The following is a 19,673-nucleotide window of genomic DNA, read 5'->3' as shown; positions in this document are numbered from 1 at the left end:
TATCGTACTTGACTACCCTGGGCAAGAAAGGGTAGAGGTGGGAGCGGAGGGAGGGTTGCAGTGCCGTAAGTGCACCTCACTCGGTGCACAGTAGGCCTATAACTAAAGGCCCCTTACTGCACCTTCTTATAAACCTTTAATTTACCTCCATCCCAGCTTCTTTTCCTCATTCTTCCTGTCCAACCTCTCTATCTATTACTAAGTAACAAGTGTTAGAGAGGGTGGAAAGTCGTATTGAAGAAAGAGCATATGAACGGAGGTGCAGTAAAAGGAATGAAAGGGATTGAAGCTTGAAGCTAGGGGTCTAAGGAATGGACGCTGTAAATATCCTTAAGTAATGCCTACAGTACACTAGCCCCCTGCTGGGATTACGCCTTGGTGCAACTGTGGGATTTTCTCCCAATTCCAACTTTAGTTCCTTGCGCTTCATCTCCTTTATGTTTTCTGCATCTCTCCATCTCACTGTCCAACCACTCCAACGCCCTCCTTTCACTGGGTTATTGGTTTAAAGTGCCCCGGTGCTTGGCTTGACAGCCTGAACTTCATAAAATCAAAATCGGTTAATCATACTTCAAATTAACATCCTCACAATCTTTCAATTTTAAAATACAATCATGAGCATTCTTCTTTTAACCACATTTCTTAACTGGGGAGGCAGTTTTGTCAGACATTTTGCTTAACTGAGAGCTGAATGTGGATGACATTCAGTTTGATTATAGCGTGATGGCAAGTAATTCGTTGTACTTTCGTATAAATATCAAGTATAAAGACGATGTATTAGCTGCACGCATATCTATAATGTTGATACTCAAACGAGAGTATATGAACGTTAAAGAATGGAATGGAATATAGAATTTAGGCCAAAGGCCAAGCACTGGGACCTTTGATGAGGTCATTCAGTGCTGAAAGGGAAATTTGAGGGTAAAAAGGTTTGAAAAGTGCAACAGGAGGAAATTTCACAGTTGCACTGTATAACAAATGTTAGGAGAGGGTTGTGGAAAGTAAGACGGAAGAAAAAGAACACAAAAGGAGGCACAGTAAAAAGGAATGAAAGAGGTTGCAGCTAGGGCCTCAGGAAGGGACGCTGCAAAGAACCTCAAGAAATGCCTACAGTGCACTGCGTAAGGTGCACTGACAGCACTATCTCCCGTAGTCTCCATCTCCCACTCTACCTCTCTCGTCCTGAGTTATATTTCTAGGACTTATAAGTTCCTTCTGATGTAAGTCTGCAAATATAAAATTCCCAGTTTTCTTAGTCTTTTGATTTATAAAGAATGGGTCGACCTAACATGAACCAGACTGACAAATTTAGCTGAAAAATAAAGACAAAAGAAATATTAAGTGCTTTGCATACTGAAAATTCTTTTTGCTTTGCCTTGCATAATTGCATTCCCTGTCATCTGAATATTCAAAATTTGGATCTATAATTCTGATTATGGAGGATATATATATACATATATATATATATATATATATATATATATATATATATATATATATATATATATATATATATATATATATGTAGATATATATACAGTATATATATATATATATATATATATATATATATATATATATATATATATATATATATATATATATTTATATATTATATAAAGGACTAGTGTCGAAAGGCCCATGCAAAACACTATTTAAACGTTGAAACCATAGTGTTTTATTTTTCTTATTTATGTATTACACTGTTCCATATTAGGAAAGATATTCATGTATATATATATATATATATATATATATATATATATATATATATATATATATATATACATATATATATATATATATATATATATATATATATATATATATGTAGATATTTATACAGTATACACACACACACATAGTACACATACATATATATATATATATATATATATATATATATATATATATATATATATATATATATATATATATATATATATATATATATATATATCTACATACACATAAATATCCTATATCTACATATTACACACACATATATATATATAAATATATATAAATAATATATTTCAGTATATATATAAATTATATCAGTTTTATATCAGAGATGTCACACTGGTCTGACAAAGCAATACCTATATGAAGTGCACAACTTGGGCCTGTTCCATCAAACATCCATTGTGACCTGATTATGAAGCAGTGAATTTTGTACCTGGTGGTCAGTTGCAAAATGAGGGGCATCAACTAATCCTGATTATATGAAACTTCAAGCCACTAATGCACTAAATACTGTTTATAGTACAGAATCACTTACAGTATGGTATATATAATTTAGGCCAACGCCCAAGCCCTGGGACCTATGAGGTCATACAGCGCTGAATGGGAAATCGAGAGTAAAAAGGTTACAAAGGTGTACAAGAGGAAAACCTCACAGTTGCACTGTAAAACACCTGTTAGGAGAAGGTTGAGGAAAGTAAGATGGGGAGAGAGAGAATATGAACGGAGGTACAGTCAAAGGAATGACAGGGCTGCAGCAAAGCACCTCAAGTGATGCCTACAGTGCACCACTTGAAGTGCGCTGACAGCCCTACACTCCTATGGGGTGTAATCATGAAATTTAGACACAAGAAGAATAAAGCAAAATACTGATAAAACTGACAAAAACAATTATTATACACAAAGCAAATAAATAAACAAATAAATAAAATGGATGATTCAATCTGAGAGTTTTTCTTCGTCTTCTTTGATAATCTTCTTTAATGGAATACCGCTGCTGCTCAGTCAACAAAATATTTTTGTATGGCTTCAATAGATCCATCCAACAGACGAAACCAGTTTTGTCCGGGTAGTATTCCTACGGTTTCTCATAATATTTCCATTCGTTCTTCTTCTTCTGCCGTAATTAAAGCCTCAAAAAGTTGATGAGTTCTGGAATCATGTAAGATTTCAAAACCTTTTCCCAATAACCAGTGAGTTGCCAAGTAGAGCAAACTGGATTTTTAAACGATGCTGTTGTTTTAATTTTGGATTTTTTTCTCCATGTGATCAGAAAAACCTTAATGAATTGCCAGAACTAATTTTCTTTCTCATTTCTTTCTCATTGAAAGTGGATTAGGAAGCTTGATGAAAGATATAATCTTATAACATTATAAGAAGAAAAAAAGAACATTTAGGTATTCAAAATGTCTGGAATGTCTGTTCACAACATAATAGTAAGAAAAAATGTCTGTATTTTAACATTTTTTTTTTTCAGTATCCAAACATTTATTGCATACCACAGTTGTGGTCTGTGAGAAACAGGCCTGTCTGGTACAGACAAAAATTGGATCAGTTCACTTTAGCCAAATAATCATTAGCTAAGACAAAAAGGGCAATACTCAATACATGCCCCCAGAGAAACTTCATGATATCTTTCTTCACACAAGGTGCTACAAACATTAACCTGAAAGTTGTGACCAGTTAAAAGTACCTGGAAGACCATTAGTATTTCTCCTTCAAGGCCATTCATGAATATTTTTCAAGATGTAATATCTCCAGGCAATATTAAATGCTTTTTCAATGTCACAGAATAAAGATACATGCTGCTACTTGGAATTTCAATTAAAAGTAATATGTCGGTTGCTGAGTGTATTTAGCAAGAACACAAGAGCGGAGTTAAAATACCCTTCTTTTCCAAATAATAAAACCAGTCTTATATTGACATCATTTCGATTACCCTGCTTAAGAGAGACATAAGTTATTGGTCAGTAAATGGATGCTAAAAATTAATCCTTTCTGGCTTTGAAAATTCTTAAATAACAGCCATTATAAAAGTCCGAGCAGAATGTTTGCTATCATGCTATATTTCATGATACTAATCTTAAATAGCACTGTATTCCTGGAAATATTCTTCATCATAACACACACAATATCATCGGGGGTTGGAGCTGTATCATTACAAGTCTTCTGGGTCAAATCAGATGGCATGACTCATCCAATCAGTTCAGAAGAAACGAAGTCAGTGCATCTGTCTGTAATGACATCCTGGAGCGCAATATGATTTATGGAAGACGCTAGCAAACTGCTCAGCAAAGGCATTACTCACACTTTCTAAAGGGCTTGTTCAATACTGTCCATTAACCTTTAAACTTGAAGTGGCCTTTCCTATTTTCTTCATCTTTTCCATACATCATAATTTGAGGTTCCCCAATTAAAGTTTGAAGCACAAATTGACCATGACTTCAATAACCTGCTTTCACTGTTAGATAAAATTGGGCTCTCCTTTTCTCATAATTTATTACATTTTCTCAACTCTATTTCCACATCATCTACTCTATGCTTTTCTAGTAGTCTGATATAGAACACTAATATAATATTGTATTTCTGTGTGCTTAATAATGAAATTATTTCCAGCAGTGTGGAGGTACCATTTAATAACTCAAAATGAATCGTCCACACTGTGGAACTCATCAACATTATATTCAATTACAGTTCAACCAACCTGCCTTTTCCAGACAAGACCAAGGTGATACCGTCACTAATGCTGGTGATAACTGGCAAGTGTTCCTGGTATATCAATTTTCTGATAGCTTGCAGTCAAAGTCAGTGAGTCAGAACTGTTACTAATAAGTCTAAGCATGTCATGGTTCCTGCTTGCTCATGGAAATATGTAGCTTCTCCTGTGTGGGTAACTTCTGCTATTTCGCTGTTTCCAAATGAGCATCAACTCATGAGTGCACATACACTACAATCACATAATATTACTAGTTACAATAAGCTGAATTAATCTGCCTCTACTATTAACCAGGATCAACTAGAAAAAGGCCTGTGAAACTATATGTTATGTTTGTTACAACTATACAGAGTCAAGCACTGGTATAAAGGATAAGGATAAACAAAAAACATATAAGACATATATTTGGATACACTATTAGTGGTACAAAATGGAAAAGTTTGTTACATACTTTTCACTACAACTATCTTTAGGTGCATCTGCTCTCTTCGCAGAATGCCCTGCCAGATAAAAAAAAAAATCCCAGCTTGCTGTGTGTACATCCAGACTCTGAAATCCCTCTATTAGCAAAAAATGGTCACATAAAGTGCTGTCTGTACCTGATGGATTTGTATAATTGTATAAAAGTAATCAATTTTGCTTTTAAAAAACTGTACTTGTTTTGGTACTAAAAGCTAATCGCTTTCTAACTGAATGAGTAGCTAGATCGAAAGAAGACCTGCTGCTGTTTGGACATCTATTCTAAGGAGCAAGGAGCCAGCAAACTACTGAATGAATGTCTGAAGTTCAGCAGCTCTGGGAACTAAAAAGGATCATAAAATTGGCTAGTACTAGTCTGTACTGCTAAATGACAATATCAGTAGTGAATCAAATGACTTACTATACTCTCCATCAGCAGCAAGGATGAAATAATAATATCGATCCTGAGATTGGGAGGGAGCTGTTTGCATCTTCTTCACTACACCTGTCACATAAGATTTATCGATACTACTGGAATTTTGTGTGTGAGAAAGTGAGAAACCTCACTAGATAACTTACTTATCCAGATGAAGCATCCACCAGAGGTTCATTCATTATACAGAAAGGCATTTAACACCAGAGACAAGTCCCAGGATGGGGACTGCAGTCTTCAGCATGGATACCCTTTCAAATGATGGGCCCATGTGACAAACTCCCTTGAGGAGCCAAAGCCGACGCCTTCAAACACCTTCAAGAGAGCAGAGTAGTAACCCTTGATGATGTCCAACACAAAAAACCTCTCGTGATGAGGCACTGTTGGAGTGAAGACTGAGGAGACTGATATTCTGGTGGCATCTCTGAAATTGAGGCTGGGAGAAGAGCTTCTTACTGTAAGGAAAAGTTACTGGAATTGGAATTGGAATACAGAATTTAGGCCAAAGGCCAAGCACTGGGACCTATGAGGTCATTCACCCTGAAAGGGAAATTGACAGTAAGACGGTTTGAAAGGTGTAAAAGGAGAAAAACCTCACAGCTGCACTAAGAAGCAACTGTTAGAGAGGGTGAGAAGTCAGATGGGAGAAAGAGAATATGAACAGAGGTACAGCAAAAGGAATGAAAGAGGTTGCAGCTAGGGGCCGAAGGGATGCTGCAAAGAACATTGAGTAATGCCTACAGTGCACCACGTGAGGTACACTGACGGCACTGACCCCCACAGGAGGAAGGGTTATAGGGAGGTCCAATGTATTACATAAATAATGAAATATAACAAAGGTTGAAACAACAAAAACAAATTCAAGAAATGCACGAACTGGTCAAGTTTATGGAAGCAAAGTCAATAGGTCTTGTCAAATCAACAGACACATTTCATATGACCATTTTTTGCTGATAGATGAGATGTGGGAACTCAAATGTGCAAATGGTGGGCTGGATTCTTATTTTTTTTTTTTTTAACATGCCCGGAAAGGTTGCTGGTGTACCTGAACTCAGTCATGAAGCAATGGATTTTCAGTGATAAAACGAATAACATATTTCAACAAAGTGGAAACATTAAAATAGTTTTCACGGTAGGCATGAAAGGTTTGCATCTGAAATTATGAAGCTTTTACAGTTTACATAAAATAGTTAGCTAAATCATTCCCTTTCAGCTGTTTCAATCCACATCAAGATTCTTTCTTATCAAGTAAAATTTTTAATCACTAATCAAGTACAGTCAATGGCGTCGTCTCCTTCCGTTTCACTCTCCATCATCTTAGCAATTATCATACAACGAGGCATTGGGCAAGCACATGGAATTGGGTGCTCTTCGGTTTCTGGGTCTAACATTTCAACGGTCATTGTGTAATGGCGAATATTTTCTTTGCTCTGGGCAAATATTAGTCTCCACCCAACTACTTCATCTTCATCTACTTCGTAATCCTTCTGTACCAAAAGTTCTTCCCTCTGATAACCGCTTTCTTGAATTTTATCTTTTGTACCCAAGGCCTTTTCTTTACCACCTATGGATGGAGAATCTCTGCACTGACTTGGTCCTGGTTTACAGTTCCTTTCCTCACTTTCCAACTGTTTGGGAGTACTACCTTCACTATTTGAAGCTTCACTTTGACAGCTTTGATCAAACTGATTGCTAGTCATATCGGCTCCATACCCTAATACTACCACTGTCTGCTTCCAGTGAGTTGGGGGACTGGAGGGAGATGTAGAAAGTGTGACAAGGCGGCCGTTTTCTTTTCCCTCTTCGTCATACTCGCGTCCATCGAAATCACACTCAAACCAGAGACATAAACCTTGATACAGCCCAGCTCTTGTGATTCCAACGAAGGACGTTTCTGTAAATGACTGTACGTCTTCTCCAGTGACCCATCTGAGATTAAAAGTCTTGACACAAGATGGCTCTGCTAAGAGATCAGACTTTGGGACTAAGCAAACCTCAGGTTTCTTCATTTTGGATTTAAGAGCAACTTCTTTGACTGCAGACATATCAAAATTATAAACATTATTCCAAAAATTTATCTGTTCTTTATACAGGGCTTGTAAGGAACATGGGCAAGCATACAATCTAGCTTCAGAAGGAAAAATGGTACCATTATCTGATAGAAACTTATCACGAGCTGTAATGACAGAGTTCAACATGGACTCGTGTAGCAGATAAAATCCCATCCATTCTGAAACCAAAACGTCAACTTTTTCGTTCTCTTTCAACGAAATGTTTTCCACTTTATCAGGGAAGACCTTGATGACATCACTGAATCCATTATCACGAGCCACTTTCTCGATTATGGCTGCCATGCCGCTGGCTTCTACTGCATACACTTTCCTTGCCCCAGCTGCAGCCATGAATAACGAAAGGATACCTGAAAAAAAAAATGAAGTTTTTAAACAGTTGTGTTCCTCTGACACAACTGCATTGCACTTAATGCTGCTTTTACCTCCAACCAAATCTCTCTTTTTGATGTGTCAATTAGTGGTTAAGCATTTTAACCAAGCTGTGAAACCTCTGAAAAGGGAAACCCCCTTCTCACCACACAACCAATCAAGGCAGTTTCTTTACAATCACTGGAATGAAGGAAATTATTATGAACTAAGACTGTTGGCAAGAAAATAACAGCTGAAGAGATTAAAACTTCCAGTCAAGGTAACAAGTTTCACAAAAGTGAAAAAGCACCAAAGCCAATCATAATAACAAGCGATTTAAGAAAAGCAACATGAAAGCTGGACATCCATAAACCTGAGAAAATGACAACTGACAAATAAAAGATAGGACTGGAAGACTGGAAAAAACCTTACACTAACAATATATGAAAAAAAAAGAGGATGCACAGCAACTTAGAAATATTAGAGGAATAAGATTGCTTAAGCAGAGTAAAACTGGTAAAATTGTTAACTGTCAAATGGACATCAAGCCTGAGATTTCAACAAAAAGCAGTCTTAATAAGAAGGCAACTAAAGGACAAGTGCTATGAAAAGACTGAGGGACTCTACGTCTCAGAATCTTGAGAAGGCAACTAACAGATCACCAAGCCAAGCAATTAAAAGGGCATTACAAAAGCATAAGGTACTGGAAACTCAAAGCAAGATCTAAAATGAAGTGTCAAGTATATCTGAAGAATTTGAGATAAAACACTGGTGTTTATCATGGATAGTCCTAAGCTGTGTTCTGTTTATAATAGTAATCAAAAGAGTACAAAGCAGGAGGAACCTGGAAGGTGTTACATGCAGACAGCCCAATTTTCACAGCAGAATCTTAAAAGTTTAGGGAAATGTCTACCAGGTAGAGGAGTGGAAAGGAGAGAAGAGGATTGAAGGTCAATGTCACCAAATAAATCTTACTATGATTAGAAATTTAGCAAAGGAAAGTAGGCATGTGGCACTGTGGGAAAAATGTGGGGGTGACTTAGTACTGTATACTGAATACAGATGGTGTTGCATGACATGCTACAAGGTTACAAAGTATTCATAGAAAAAGATACTGTTGACGCTTGAAATATATTAGAAGAGCAAATGAGGACGAGTTGAAAGTGGAGAACCATATTGAGGTGGAGGAACAGGTTCTAGAATTTTAAGAACATTACCCTGAGGACACATTAGTTTGTGAAGCAAGGAATGAAAGGGAAGTACGGTTTGTTTAGCTTACAGTGACTTTTGATCTTCTCTTCATTCCAATCTTTGATATCTGAAACATTTCTATAACCTCTTTTCCAGATTGTTAACACTAAAGTGTCAAACTTTATTCCCTGACCACTGAGATTCGTAAAATACCCATGGGCCTAACAAGTGTGAACTATGAGATGAAATTATTTTCATGAGGAGCTCTTCTTTACTTTCAAGAATTCCAGAAATCAACCATGAATTTAGTCTGTATGTATTTGTTGCTATAAGATTCAATAGTCCATAAAGATTCCAATTTAGTAGTTGATGGATAATGTGCGAAAATCACTGACAGGAATGGCTACTTTTAATGTGATCATGGTAGAATCAAGTTTAACTACTTTACTGCCCTCTTCATTTTCCTTTATACCCGACATGGGAAAGAGTCCAACATATTCTAACACTTAAACTAACTTCATATAATATGTGGAATGAAAACCTGGTATTTTTAACAAGAAAATGCTTCAGACCATACTAGAAATTACAAATTTATTTGGCAACATACACTAATAACCTTAATTGTTGAATGAATTGCATGCAGTTCTGCTGTGAAATCAGAAGCATTGTTCAGTATGGAAATTTTACTTGCTTAATAGGGTCCTTTAGCAACAAATCTGACAACTGTTGACGATTCAGATCTATTAGGATAAACTACATTGAGTTAACCTTTACATCTTATACTGTGTTGTTCATGAGTACCTATAATTCATGTAATCAACTTTCCTGCAACTTTCCTCATTTTCCTCCAAACTACAAATGGTGAGGCTCTACAGTTTTTGAAGGTGCACAAAATTACCATGACTGACAGTGAGTTCTTTTCACTCCACAGCACAACTGACCTTGAATTGCTGGTAAAAGATCTTTACTTCTTTACAATGTCTTTTAGTTTTCTGTCAAAGAAAAGTATTGTGCCAGCTTTGTCTGTCTGTCCACCCTCAGATCTTAAAAACTACTGAGGCTAAAGGGCTGAAATTGATATGTTGATCATCCACCCTCCAATTATCAAGCATACCACATTGCAGACCTCTAGCCTCAGTAGTTTTTATTTTATTTAAGGTTAAAGTTAGCCATAATCGTGCATCTGGTAACAATATAGGACAGGCCACCAACGGCCCATGGTCAAAGTTTCATGGGCCGCAGGTCATACAGCATTATACAGAGACCATCGAAAGATACCTCTATTTTCGGTGGCCCTGATTATACACTGTACAGAAAACTTGATTGGGCTGAGGAAACTTCGGCGCATTTTTTACTTGTTTAATCTTGTTAGCACTTTTCTTGTGATTCAAAGAAAGATCTAGAGCTATGGACATCACAATGGAACAGGCTGTCACTGTAATAACTAGAGGATTTTGGAATACAGTGAATTTAGGTTGTATATAATGGTCCATTAAATAGATTTTTGTCATCTGAATTCTCCTGCTTCTGACTTTAGTTCACTCAGCTCTTCAAACTTCCAGTCAGTGCTTACAGAGGTCATCTTGTTGAGCTTTACATAAACAAGTTGTTGAAATAACAATAAGAGCATTGTCACTGGCATACCAATCATCCAAAGTTCTCCAGCTGAAGTAAAAAGAGCAGCTGGTGCTTAGTGCTGAAAAGTTGATGCATGACAACTGTTCCAATCTGCGGATGAAAGTGCATTGGTCCTCCACTACAATAAACGCAATATCATCCAATAGTTGATGTCTGCTGTTCATAGCTAACAGGAGTAGGAATGGCTGAGGAAGTTATTGTATAAATTCAACCATTTACTGATTCAGCCTTTATTTTTGGAGGCCACTCAGCTACTGCCTAGTCTGTTGCCTTGGACAAAACTGTTCACACCAAAAGGAGTACAGACGTACCAGAGACCCTTCAGAAAGGTTGGAAAGACCAGCTTGAGATCCTTCAGACAGGTATGAGAGATCAGCTACAGATCCACAGACTGGGCTTGACTGACTTGTTGCACATTCTTTGGATATGCTTCGGAGACCTGTTATGAATCCTCATATCATTACCATATTACATTCTGCCAGAAGCTATTGTATGTCCTGCTTGTCAGTATCTAACATGGCCAGTGTGTCCAAGACTACCTTCCAGCACTCCCACGTCTTCAGTGTGAATCAAGAGATTTCTAAACACTCCGCTGACAGCAGATAAATATGAACCACTCACCAAATCTACACATCTGGTAGAGCACCAAGTCTGAGCAGTTTGCTCCTCCTATCCACTTTCACTGCTCAATGAAGGCAACTGAAATAACCACCTTTGGCTTAGGGTGGGACTTATGAGTCATGATGTGCAGGTGGCGAGCTGGATTCGTCTTTCTCAAGTATATCTAGAAAAGGTACTGAAACATCTGAAGGCAGATATAAAGGGATGGGTTTTGTACCAAAACAAACAAATTTGTTTCAGAAATTGTATACAGTACCATATTTAACTCGTTTTCGCGGATTTTGGTGTTACGTAGTGTAAATAATCTAAAAATTATGGCATGAAGTATGTACAGGAAGACGTGCATTGTTTATATATGTAAATACCACGTAGCACAGTGTGTTACGCCTTTTTATACAAGATAATAAACTATGTAATATTTTCAACTTAGGCTAGAGGCTCCTGTAACCTAACTCCTGCGTAAATAGAGGGTATACTGAATGCTTTTCTTACTTTCTTCCTATCATACTCACTTGATTACATTTATTTCCACCTCTTCCTCTGTAAGTTGAACTTATAACCATGCCTCTTCTTCCCAATACATCAATCACCTTGCTCCTCCATCCATTCTGTAATAACACATTATCAAACAAACTCTTCCTCACCACTTTCTGTTTCGCAGGTTTACTTAAGAATATTCGTCCTTAGAAACTACTGTATATATTTCTCACATCACAAATTCACAAATTCTTTCTCGTGTCTTATTTATCCCTACATTTGCAATCCTCTGATTAGCACATTTGTATGCTTTCACCTGTCCAAACAACTTTTCTTACAATGCAAGCACAGTCCCTTCCCTAGTTCTACACCTTTCACCTACTCCAAACGCAAACACTCTAATCCTTATTCTAGTGCCATAGCATCCAGCTGATTCACTCTTAAACCTACCAGTTAAAGTATCACACATTTCTTCTCTCCTGTGTCATATCCTACACACATTCAAAACCCAAAGATTTGGTGTTTATGTTCTTAAGATTCTTCTGAATAACAGTAATGTATTTTTAATGGGTACAGTGACTTCTGAACTTCTGAGTTTCACTCCATTGTTTATATGATCAGGGCTCTAAGTACAAAGTCCAAATGTGAAATAAATGAAGACACTTCCCTTCTACATAGAATGTGCATCTTAAGTAACCGACATAACTAATGATAGCTAATAACAACTGTCATAATAAGAGGTTGAGACACCATCTGTTGAGGAGGCCTTACTAGAGAAAACTTAAAAGAGTTGCTCCAGGGTAATATAGATGATTTTTACATGGCAAAGACAAATTTACATTAAAATACAGTATTACCTACCAGTGCCTGCACCAACATCCATAACTACTTTTCCTTTAAACAAATGTTTGTTTTTCTTGATAGCATCAGCATACGCTGACGTCCTGGGATGGTCACTAATCATAAGCCTGTGAATCTGAAAATAAAAAGATCACAAAATTACCTACAATCTGAACCCATCAATGCGACAACTTTTTACAGTTCAATTTAAAAATATGTAATTTGCTTTATAAAACCCTTATATTTGCCGGTTTGGGCAGGTACAGGCTATAAAGAGAATTCTTCTGCTTTTATTGAATCATTTGTTATTCCAAATGGTTCTGGGAGCTTTTCCATTTTACATGTCCTTGAGGGCCTTATTAATCTCTTTTCTTTTGTGAAGGAGCCCAAGTCCTTCTATAGAGAATAGGAGGTAACTGTTATCAACATCGCAACAATCTGAGAGGAGACAACTTCTCAGGTGTATCCATATAAAGCAAGACTTATTACCATTATTATTCAGAAAATGAATCCTATTCATATGGAGCAAGCCCGCAGGGACCATTGACTTGAAATTCAAGCTTACAGAGAATATGGTTTTCATTAGAAAGAAGTAACAAAAGGTAAAAGGAAATACAGAAAGAAGAGGTCACTTATTAGAAAAGAAAAAATAATTTAACAAATTAATGAAATGATAATGTGAGTAACATACAAGGAGGCTTGTTGTAAGATAGTAATGCATTGCACCTTCGCTTGAACTTTTGAGGTTCCAATTGCACAAAATAGTTTGTGTTCTTGTAGGAACAAATGGAGGCTTGTACTCCCGTAAAACAACTACCCATTTGGATTCCTTAAGCCAAAAATTCCTAAACTACCTACATATGACTTAACAAAAGCATCTCACTGGTGGGTTTGCATCTTTATACGAATATGCTAAACCCCAATTCACAGCACATATGAGATCTAAAAGTATGTTCTCAGTTACCTCAACATCTTCATAACTTGAAAAATATTCGTTCTCTATGCGATCATCCACTTTATACTGGTTCAGAATGTTTGTAATTCCATCCTCGTCTACAGATGCCATACTTGAGTCTTCAGCTTCTGTGTCTGCCATCTTGCCAATATGATGACCTAAAATGAAAATGTAGTTTAGGAACACATATGAAGTATTGTAATCAAAATTAACTGATAACAACAAGTACTATACTATAAAACAATCCTTAACAATTAAGTTTCATAAATACAAAACAACAATAGAGTAATGATACTACTAATATCTTCAAGTCAAGATGATGGAGAAACCATGTGTTGAATTTACTTATATCAATCAAAGTAGTTAGCAGATTTTTATGCTTGAAAAGGGGGGGTAGGTGAGAAAGAAAGGATTTGGATCTACAAAAAAAAAGTTGTTAATAACAATTATGTTCATATGTGAATTACTGTACAAAGCTGTTGTTTCACTAGCTGGAATGACAGATGCCTAGCACTGTACTGAGATTCAAAGCCCAAGCACTTGGGACAAGAAAGCCATCTGGTTTCATAACGAAAAATTAAGTAAAGATAGTTAGACAATGTGTGGCACAAGATATAGCAAATTTTTAAAGTAATTTGCATTTTTATAAATATACATTCATGGAATCTTTTATGCATGTGTATTTCTGGAACCAGCAATTAACAGCTGCTGAAACTTGATAACCAGGTTATTCAGCGGGAGGCAGGTGAATGAGGGGGTCTCACCTACTCACCTGCCTGCCATACATGGTTATCAAGTTTCAACAACTATTTCTGGCTGGTGCCAGGGATACTCCTGTAAAGAAGATTCCAGAAATGTATAATTATAAAAATGCATTGCTTAAAAAATTTGCTAAATTTCATACAAGTGGCATTACAATTACTATCTTACGTAATTTTTCAGTGTTAAACTTGATGGCTTTCTTATCCAGAGTGCCTTTTGACAAAGGCCAAAGAAAAAAGTGATGGGTCATTTAAAGATGAGCGGGCCATACCTCACAACTCACAACCAATAAACTACCAAGCTACCAAGCTTCAACATTATTTTCAGTTCATAGTGATTTACTGATTTTTCAGGACTTATATAAAATGAGATAGTTTGTAGTCTTGCAAGCATAAACCCCTAAGTATATAAAAGGCAAAAGTTTATATAACTGTATAACTGTCGGAACAAACTACATTTCACTAGTTTTAAACATCACAGTACTATTGTATATATTTAGAAGCTAGCCAAAAAGGTATCCTATTATATTAGAAGAAAAGAAATTACCGATATACTAATTATCACAATAACCTTTAACTTTGATGAACTTCAGTATTTGCTTATTACATAGGCTAACTAACCATATTTGTGCAAATGCAACAATGGTACATAGGCCTACTCTGATGAATTTTCTCATTTAGTCTGAGGCATTTTTTATCATAAACAGCTGAGAACGTAGGACACAAGTTCCACTGAAGAAAATAAACCTAATCTTTACTATAGCAAAGTCCACTGTACTTTGCAGCTAAGCCCCGCCCACTGATTACGTCACGACCATTCCTTGAAGCTGATTGGTTGGCAATGGTTTCGAAGAGTTAGTTAATCAGTGGTTCTTTTCATCTTCATTTATTCTGCAATGGTTGTTTTACCGAACTAAAAATCGCCTCTGATTATCAAAAAGAAACGTTATATTATCCCCTGAAATAAAATCATAAGACACATCTCCCTAAAAATGGTAAAAATAACAGGAAAATATGAATGGAGTCAGGAATGTTCCGCGATGCTGCAATGTTGTGCTTGTAAATGAGGTTCACCTAAATAATGGAGGTGACACAGGAATGTCTGTTCGAATCAGTGCAGTGCTTAAATCACTGGACAATGATAATTACGGTCTGATATTGTCAAGCGTGTTCACCATTATAAATTTAACTCAAAGATTTTCATCGCTTATTCAGACTGGTATTTCATATCGATTTCAGAAAATTTTACTACATTTTAATAGTCATAAAATCGATTTCATTGCAATCGCGTTTACACACTCGAGGGGGATGAAAAAGCAGTGACTGCACTCTACAAAACCAGAATATGCCCATGCTTAACTTGAAGTTACAGCATGATAGGCTATATGAGTCATATTGATATAACTTGTTGAGAATTTTCTATGACATTATCTCCTTTCGAAATAACAGAACCACAAAAATGACACAGACCTATAATGTCCTTTTTGTCTTTATGATGTTTGGATTATGCCTATCTTGTATTCAGGCGTTTTATTGTGGTTCTTGTTGTGGTTACTGTATTCTTATTTTTGTTGCTGCTGTTATGGTGCTTGTAGTGTCTTCGAAAAATTTTCATATAGTAACCTAACATTGCAGAATAACCATAGACCTATTCATAAAATACTGGTGTAACGAATTATCTTCCTACTCTTGTTAACTGAAATTTAGTAATTTGTTTTAATTAAAAGTAATCGAGATCTTTATGAATATAGTCTACACTAGAATATTCTTCAAACAACAGAGAGAGAGAGAGAGAGAGAGAGAGAGAGAGAGAGAGAGAGAGAGAGAGAGAGAGAGAGAGAGAGAGAAATTTACTGACTCTTATGTACCCTTAACTTTTTCAGCTATCTTTTTTTTTTCTTATTTCGTGAAGTATCTTATGATGCCTTCCTACCACAGAATTCATTTTCACAAAAATGCTACAGCAGCTTTATATTTTCTTATCACAGTAATATAATTTGATATCCCTTTTGTAAATATATTTTCAATATAGTTCATTGAGAGTGGTTTGATAGTTACAGTAAGGCTGAGACAGTCCTATGATTGATCTGTGTGTGTCATCGATTACATTGCCCACACGTTTTACTTTTATTCTCTGTGGTATAATGGCGTTACAATTACTATGGCCATCCACGCATGTATGTGTATGTGGATTTGCTTATACATGTACCCACTTTATGCATACACATTATGTATTATGGAGTTGAAACTACTATGTTAATTAAAAGCTACTCTATTTCCAACAGATACAGGTAGAAAACTATTTGCGATAAGAAATTGACGTGTAAGGCCCATCTCCTGTCAATGTCTCAAAAATATAAGAATCTGATCGCAGGCCTATACCCTGTCATTGCCTCGAATATACGAAATTGACGCCAGAGGCCCATGCCCTGTCATTGTCCCAAAATATAAGAAATTAAGTGTAGGCCCATGCCCTGTCATTGTCCCAAAAATAAAAGAAATTAAAGCGTAGGGCCCATGCCCTGTCATTGTCCCCAAAATATAAGAAATGAAGTGTGGGGCCCATGCCTGTCATTGTCTCAAAATATAAGAAATTAAAGTGCAGGCACATGCCCTGTCATTGTACCAAAATATAAGAAATTAATGTGCAGGCCCATGCCTGTCATTGTCTCAAATATAAGAAATTGAAGTGTAGGCCCTTGCCCTGTCATTGTCTCAAAATATAAGAAATTGATGCGTACGCCTATGCCCTGTCATTGCCTCAGAATATAAGAAATTGATGTGTAGGTCTATGCCCTGTCATTGCTTCAGAATATAAGAAATTGACATGTAGGTCCATGCCCTGTCATTGTCTCAAAATATAAGAAATTCATGTGTAGGTCCATGCCCTGTCATTGCCTCAGAATATAAGAAATTGATACAGGCCTAATCTCTCAATGACATTAACATTTGACATAGCTGCAAAGTCTGCTTCATTTCACCAACGTGGTCTATGGGATTGCTCATTTAGGCCAACGCCAATTAAGAAAAAGTAAGATGCTTGTGTATTTAGGCTGCGCATGATCAAAGAGAAAAGGGTGCACAGGCAAAATGATCCAAGACCTTCATAATGATATATAACTTAATATATCTTTTATCAGAGATATCAATTGCAGTCTTCACAACTCCGGGAACTCGAATCTGTGGTGTCATGGTCCATGCACGAAACTCAACATGACTGAACGGAGTTAAATCCGTACCGGTAATCATTTGGACTGTTAACTAGTGTGACTTTATTCCCCCTTTGAGAGCTAGCCAATCACTGGCGTGCAGTGGGTGGGGCTTAGCTGCAAAGAGCGGTGGACTCTGCATAGTAGAGTGCTGTGTCCTGACCTAACCCTGACCTTACCTTCCTAACCCAACTTAGGCGCTGTGCCCTGACCTGGCCAGGGGTTTGCCGCCCCACCCATGACACTATACATCAGAAACATGATCCAAGCTTCTGCTCAGACACAGCGTTGGGAGTCAGCCCATCGATTTCTGCAAACTACCGGCAAAAAAATATAAAAGAAAAAGGCAATAAATATCCCGGCCAGCAACCGGCAGGAACTAGCCTCAGGCTGCAGTAGTCTTCAGTTTTACCAATGCGGTTGCATCTAGGTTAGCCTATACTGATTACCAATCATAGGCCTAGGCCTAAGGGGGTAGTATGCAGAGTAGGGGGTCACAAATTACTTGGAGGGGGGACAAAGCCCTCACACCCCTGCAGACAGGTTAGAACACAGCCTTCAGTTAGGTTAGGTAAAGGTAAGTCTGGTTAGGAGATTCTCTCTGAAATGCCTACTAGGCCTACAGTAGCCCTGACCCCTGCTCTGTATTAGCTCAGCCTACGCTCAAGGCTATAGGCTTTAGGAGTCCCCTTAGGCCTAGGTGTTCTGTGCTTAATCCAGTTATCGTTTCCGATGAAAATTAGGCCTAATGTGAGGTTTCTTGGAAACCTGTCAATATCTACGAAGAAAATCAAGCCCTATTTGCGTTAAAATGAGCTCGTCAATTCTGGCTAGGCCTAGACCATTTATCGGGGCTCCCGATAATAGGCCTACGATATTTAATCTAGGCCTAATCTAGCCTCATCGCCAAGACACATTATATTAGTTAGAAACACATTAAAATATATCATGAAATGATACTAGGCCCATTAAATCAGCTTTAAAATATAAAGGGTAATAAAGTACGTAAATTGCGCATAGGCCTACCCCTAGACCAATACCTGGGATTCCCGATAGGCCTAATTAACCCAGCCTAATCTTATCTTCAGGAGGCGTTAAATTGAACGACCCCGGGTTCCTGATTGCCCAATCCACATACAAATCAAATAAATATGGAGCACCACTAAGCCACTTCTTCGAAGATATTTGCAAGGCTTCTCTATCCTTGTTTACATTTCACTGCACATGGGTCCTGACTTCCTACGCCGGTTCACCCCCCAAAAACTTCACGTATGGCTCGTTATCCCTTTATGGAAAATGGGGTCGCAGTGGGTTTTTTTACGTTTTAGGCATATATTTCTATATATATGTTTCCTCTGACCTAAATTACTTTGTTTATCCTTGTCTTTTTAGATAGTGGTTCACTTCTAGGTCTAGTAATTACACTTCACCCTCCAAAAACTTCACATTTGGCCCTATTCCTTTATGGAAAATGGGGTCACAGTTTTTTTTTTTTTTTATGTTTTTAGGCATATAAATTTCTATATATCTGTTTCCTCTGACATAAATTGTTTTGTTTCTATTCTTGTCTTTTTAGATGGTGCTTCACTGCTAGGTCTAAGGATTACACTTCACTTCCAAAAAACTTCACATTTGTCCCTATCCCTTTCTGGGAAATGGGATCGTAGGAGTGTCTTTTCTGTTTTGCGTATATGTTTCTATATATCTGTCTCCTCTGACCTAAATTATTTTTTCCATATTTTATTTTTTTTTCTTTTAGATTATGCGCAGTTTACCAGTTCATCCTCATAAACCTCTCACTTAGCCCGTTATCCCTTATGGAAACAGGGGTCGTAGTAGTTTATTGTATATTTTATAGCCATACGTTTACAAATTTATTTCCTTTAACTTAGTTTATGTTTTTACATACCTTAATTTTCTTTAGATCGTGCTACATTTATCAGTTGACCCCCATAAACTTCTAGCTGGGTTCATTATCCTTTTGGGAAACCTAGTTCCTTGGAGTTTTGTTGTTTTATAATCTTTATATTTCCTTCAAACTACATTATTTTTTCATATTTTTACTTTCTTTTAGATCATGCATCTTTTACCAATTCTCTCCCACAAAATTCACCTTCGGTTGGTTACCCCCTTTGTGAGAAACTGGTATCATGGGAATTCTTTTTCTGTTTGTGCATGAACTTTAATAGAACTATTTACTTTATCCTAAA

At 36.8% G+C, this 19,673-nt stretch overlaps 1 protein-coding gene across 2 annotated transcripts; it reads right to left on the bottom strand.

Moving 5' to 3' along the window:
• Positions 1-4,846: 4,846 nt before the first annotated feature.
• Positions 4,847-19,227, bottom strand: Art8 (Arginine methyltransferase 8). 2 transcript variants are annotated; one of them, XM_067125450.1, is made up of 4 exons: positions 18,504-19,227; positions 13,503-13,651; positions 12,560-12,674; positions 4,847-7,770 (listed from the first exon to the last, which is right to left on the bottom strand). In XM_067125450.1, exons 2-4 carry the CDS (start codon positions 13,632-13,634, stop codon positions 6,620-6,622), a joined length of 1,398 nt encoding a protein of 465 aa, XP_066981551.1. In that variant the 5' UTR covers positions 13,635-13,651; positions 18,504-19,227; the 3' UTR covers positions 4,847-6,619. The 2 variants fall into 2 exon arrangements, with proteins under 2 accessions (XP_066981551.1, XP_066981552.1); XM_067125451.1 differs by having other exon boundaries at positions 18,490-19,189.
• Between the last annotated feature and the right edge of the window lie 446 nt (positions 19,228-19,673).

The sequence above is a fragment of the Macrobrachium rosenbergii genome, chromosome 23, assembly GCF_040412425.1.
Source record: "Macrobrachium rosenbergii isolate ZJJX-2024 chromosome 23, ASM4041242v1, whole genome shotgun sequence".
Lineage (NCBI taxonomy): Eukaryota > Metazoa > Arthropoda > Malacostraca > Decapoda > Palaemonidae > Macrobrachium > Macrobrachium rosenbergii.
The sequence above is the reverse complement of the archived record's forward strand: the minus strand, read 5'-3'. Positions and strand labels throughout refer to the sequence as shown.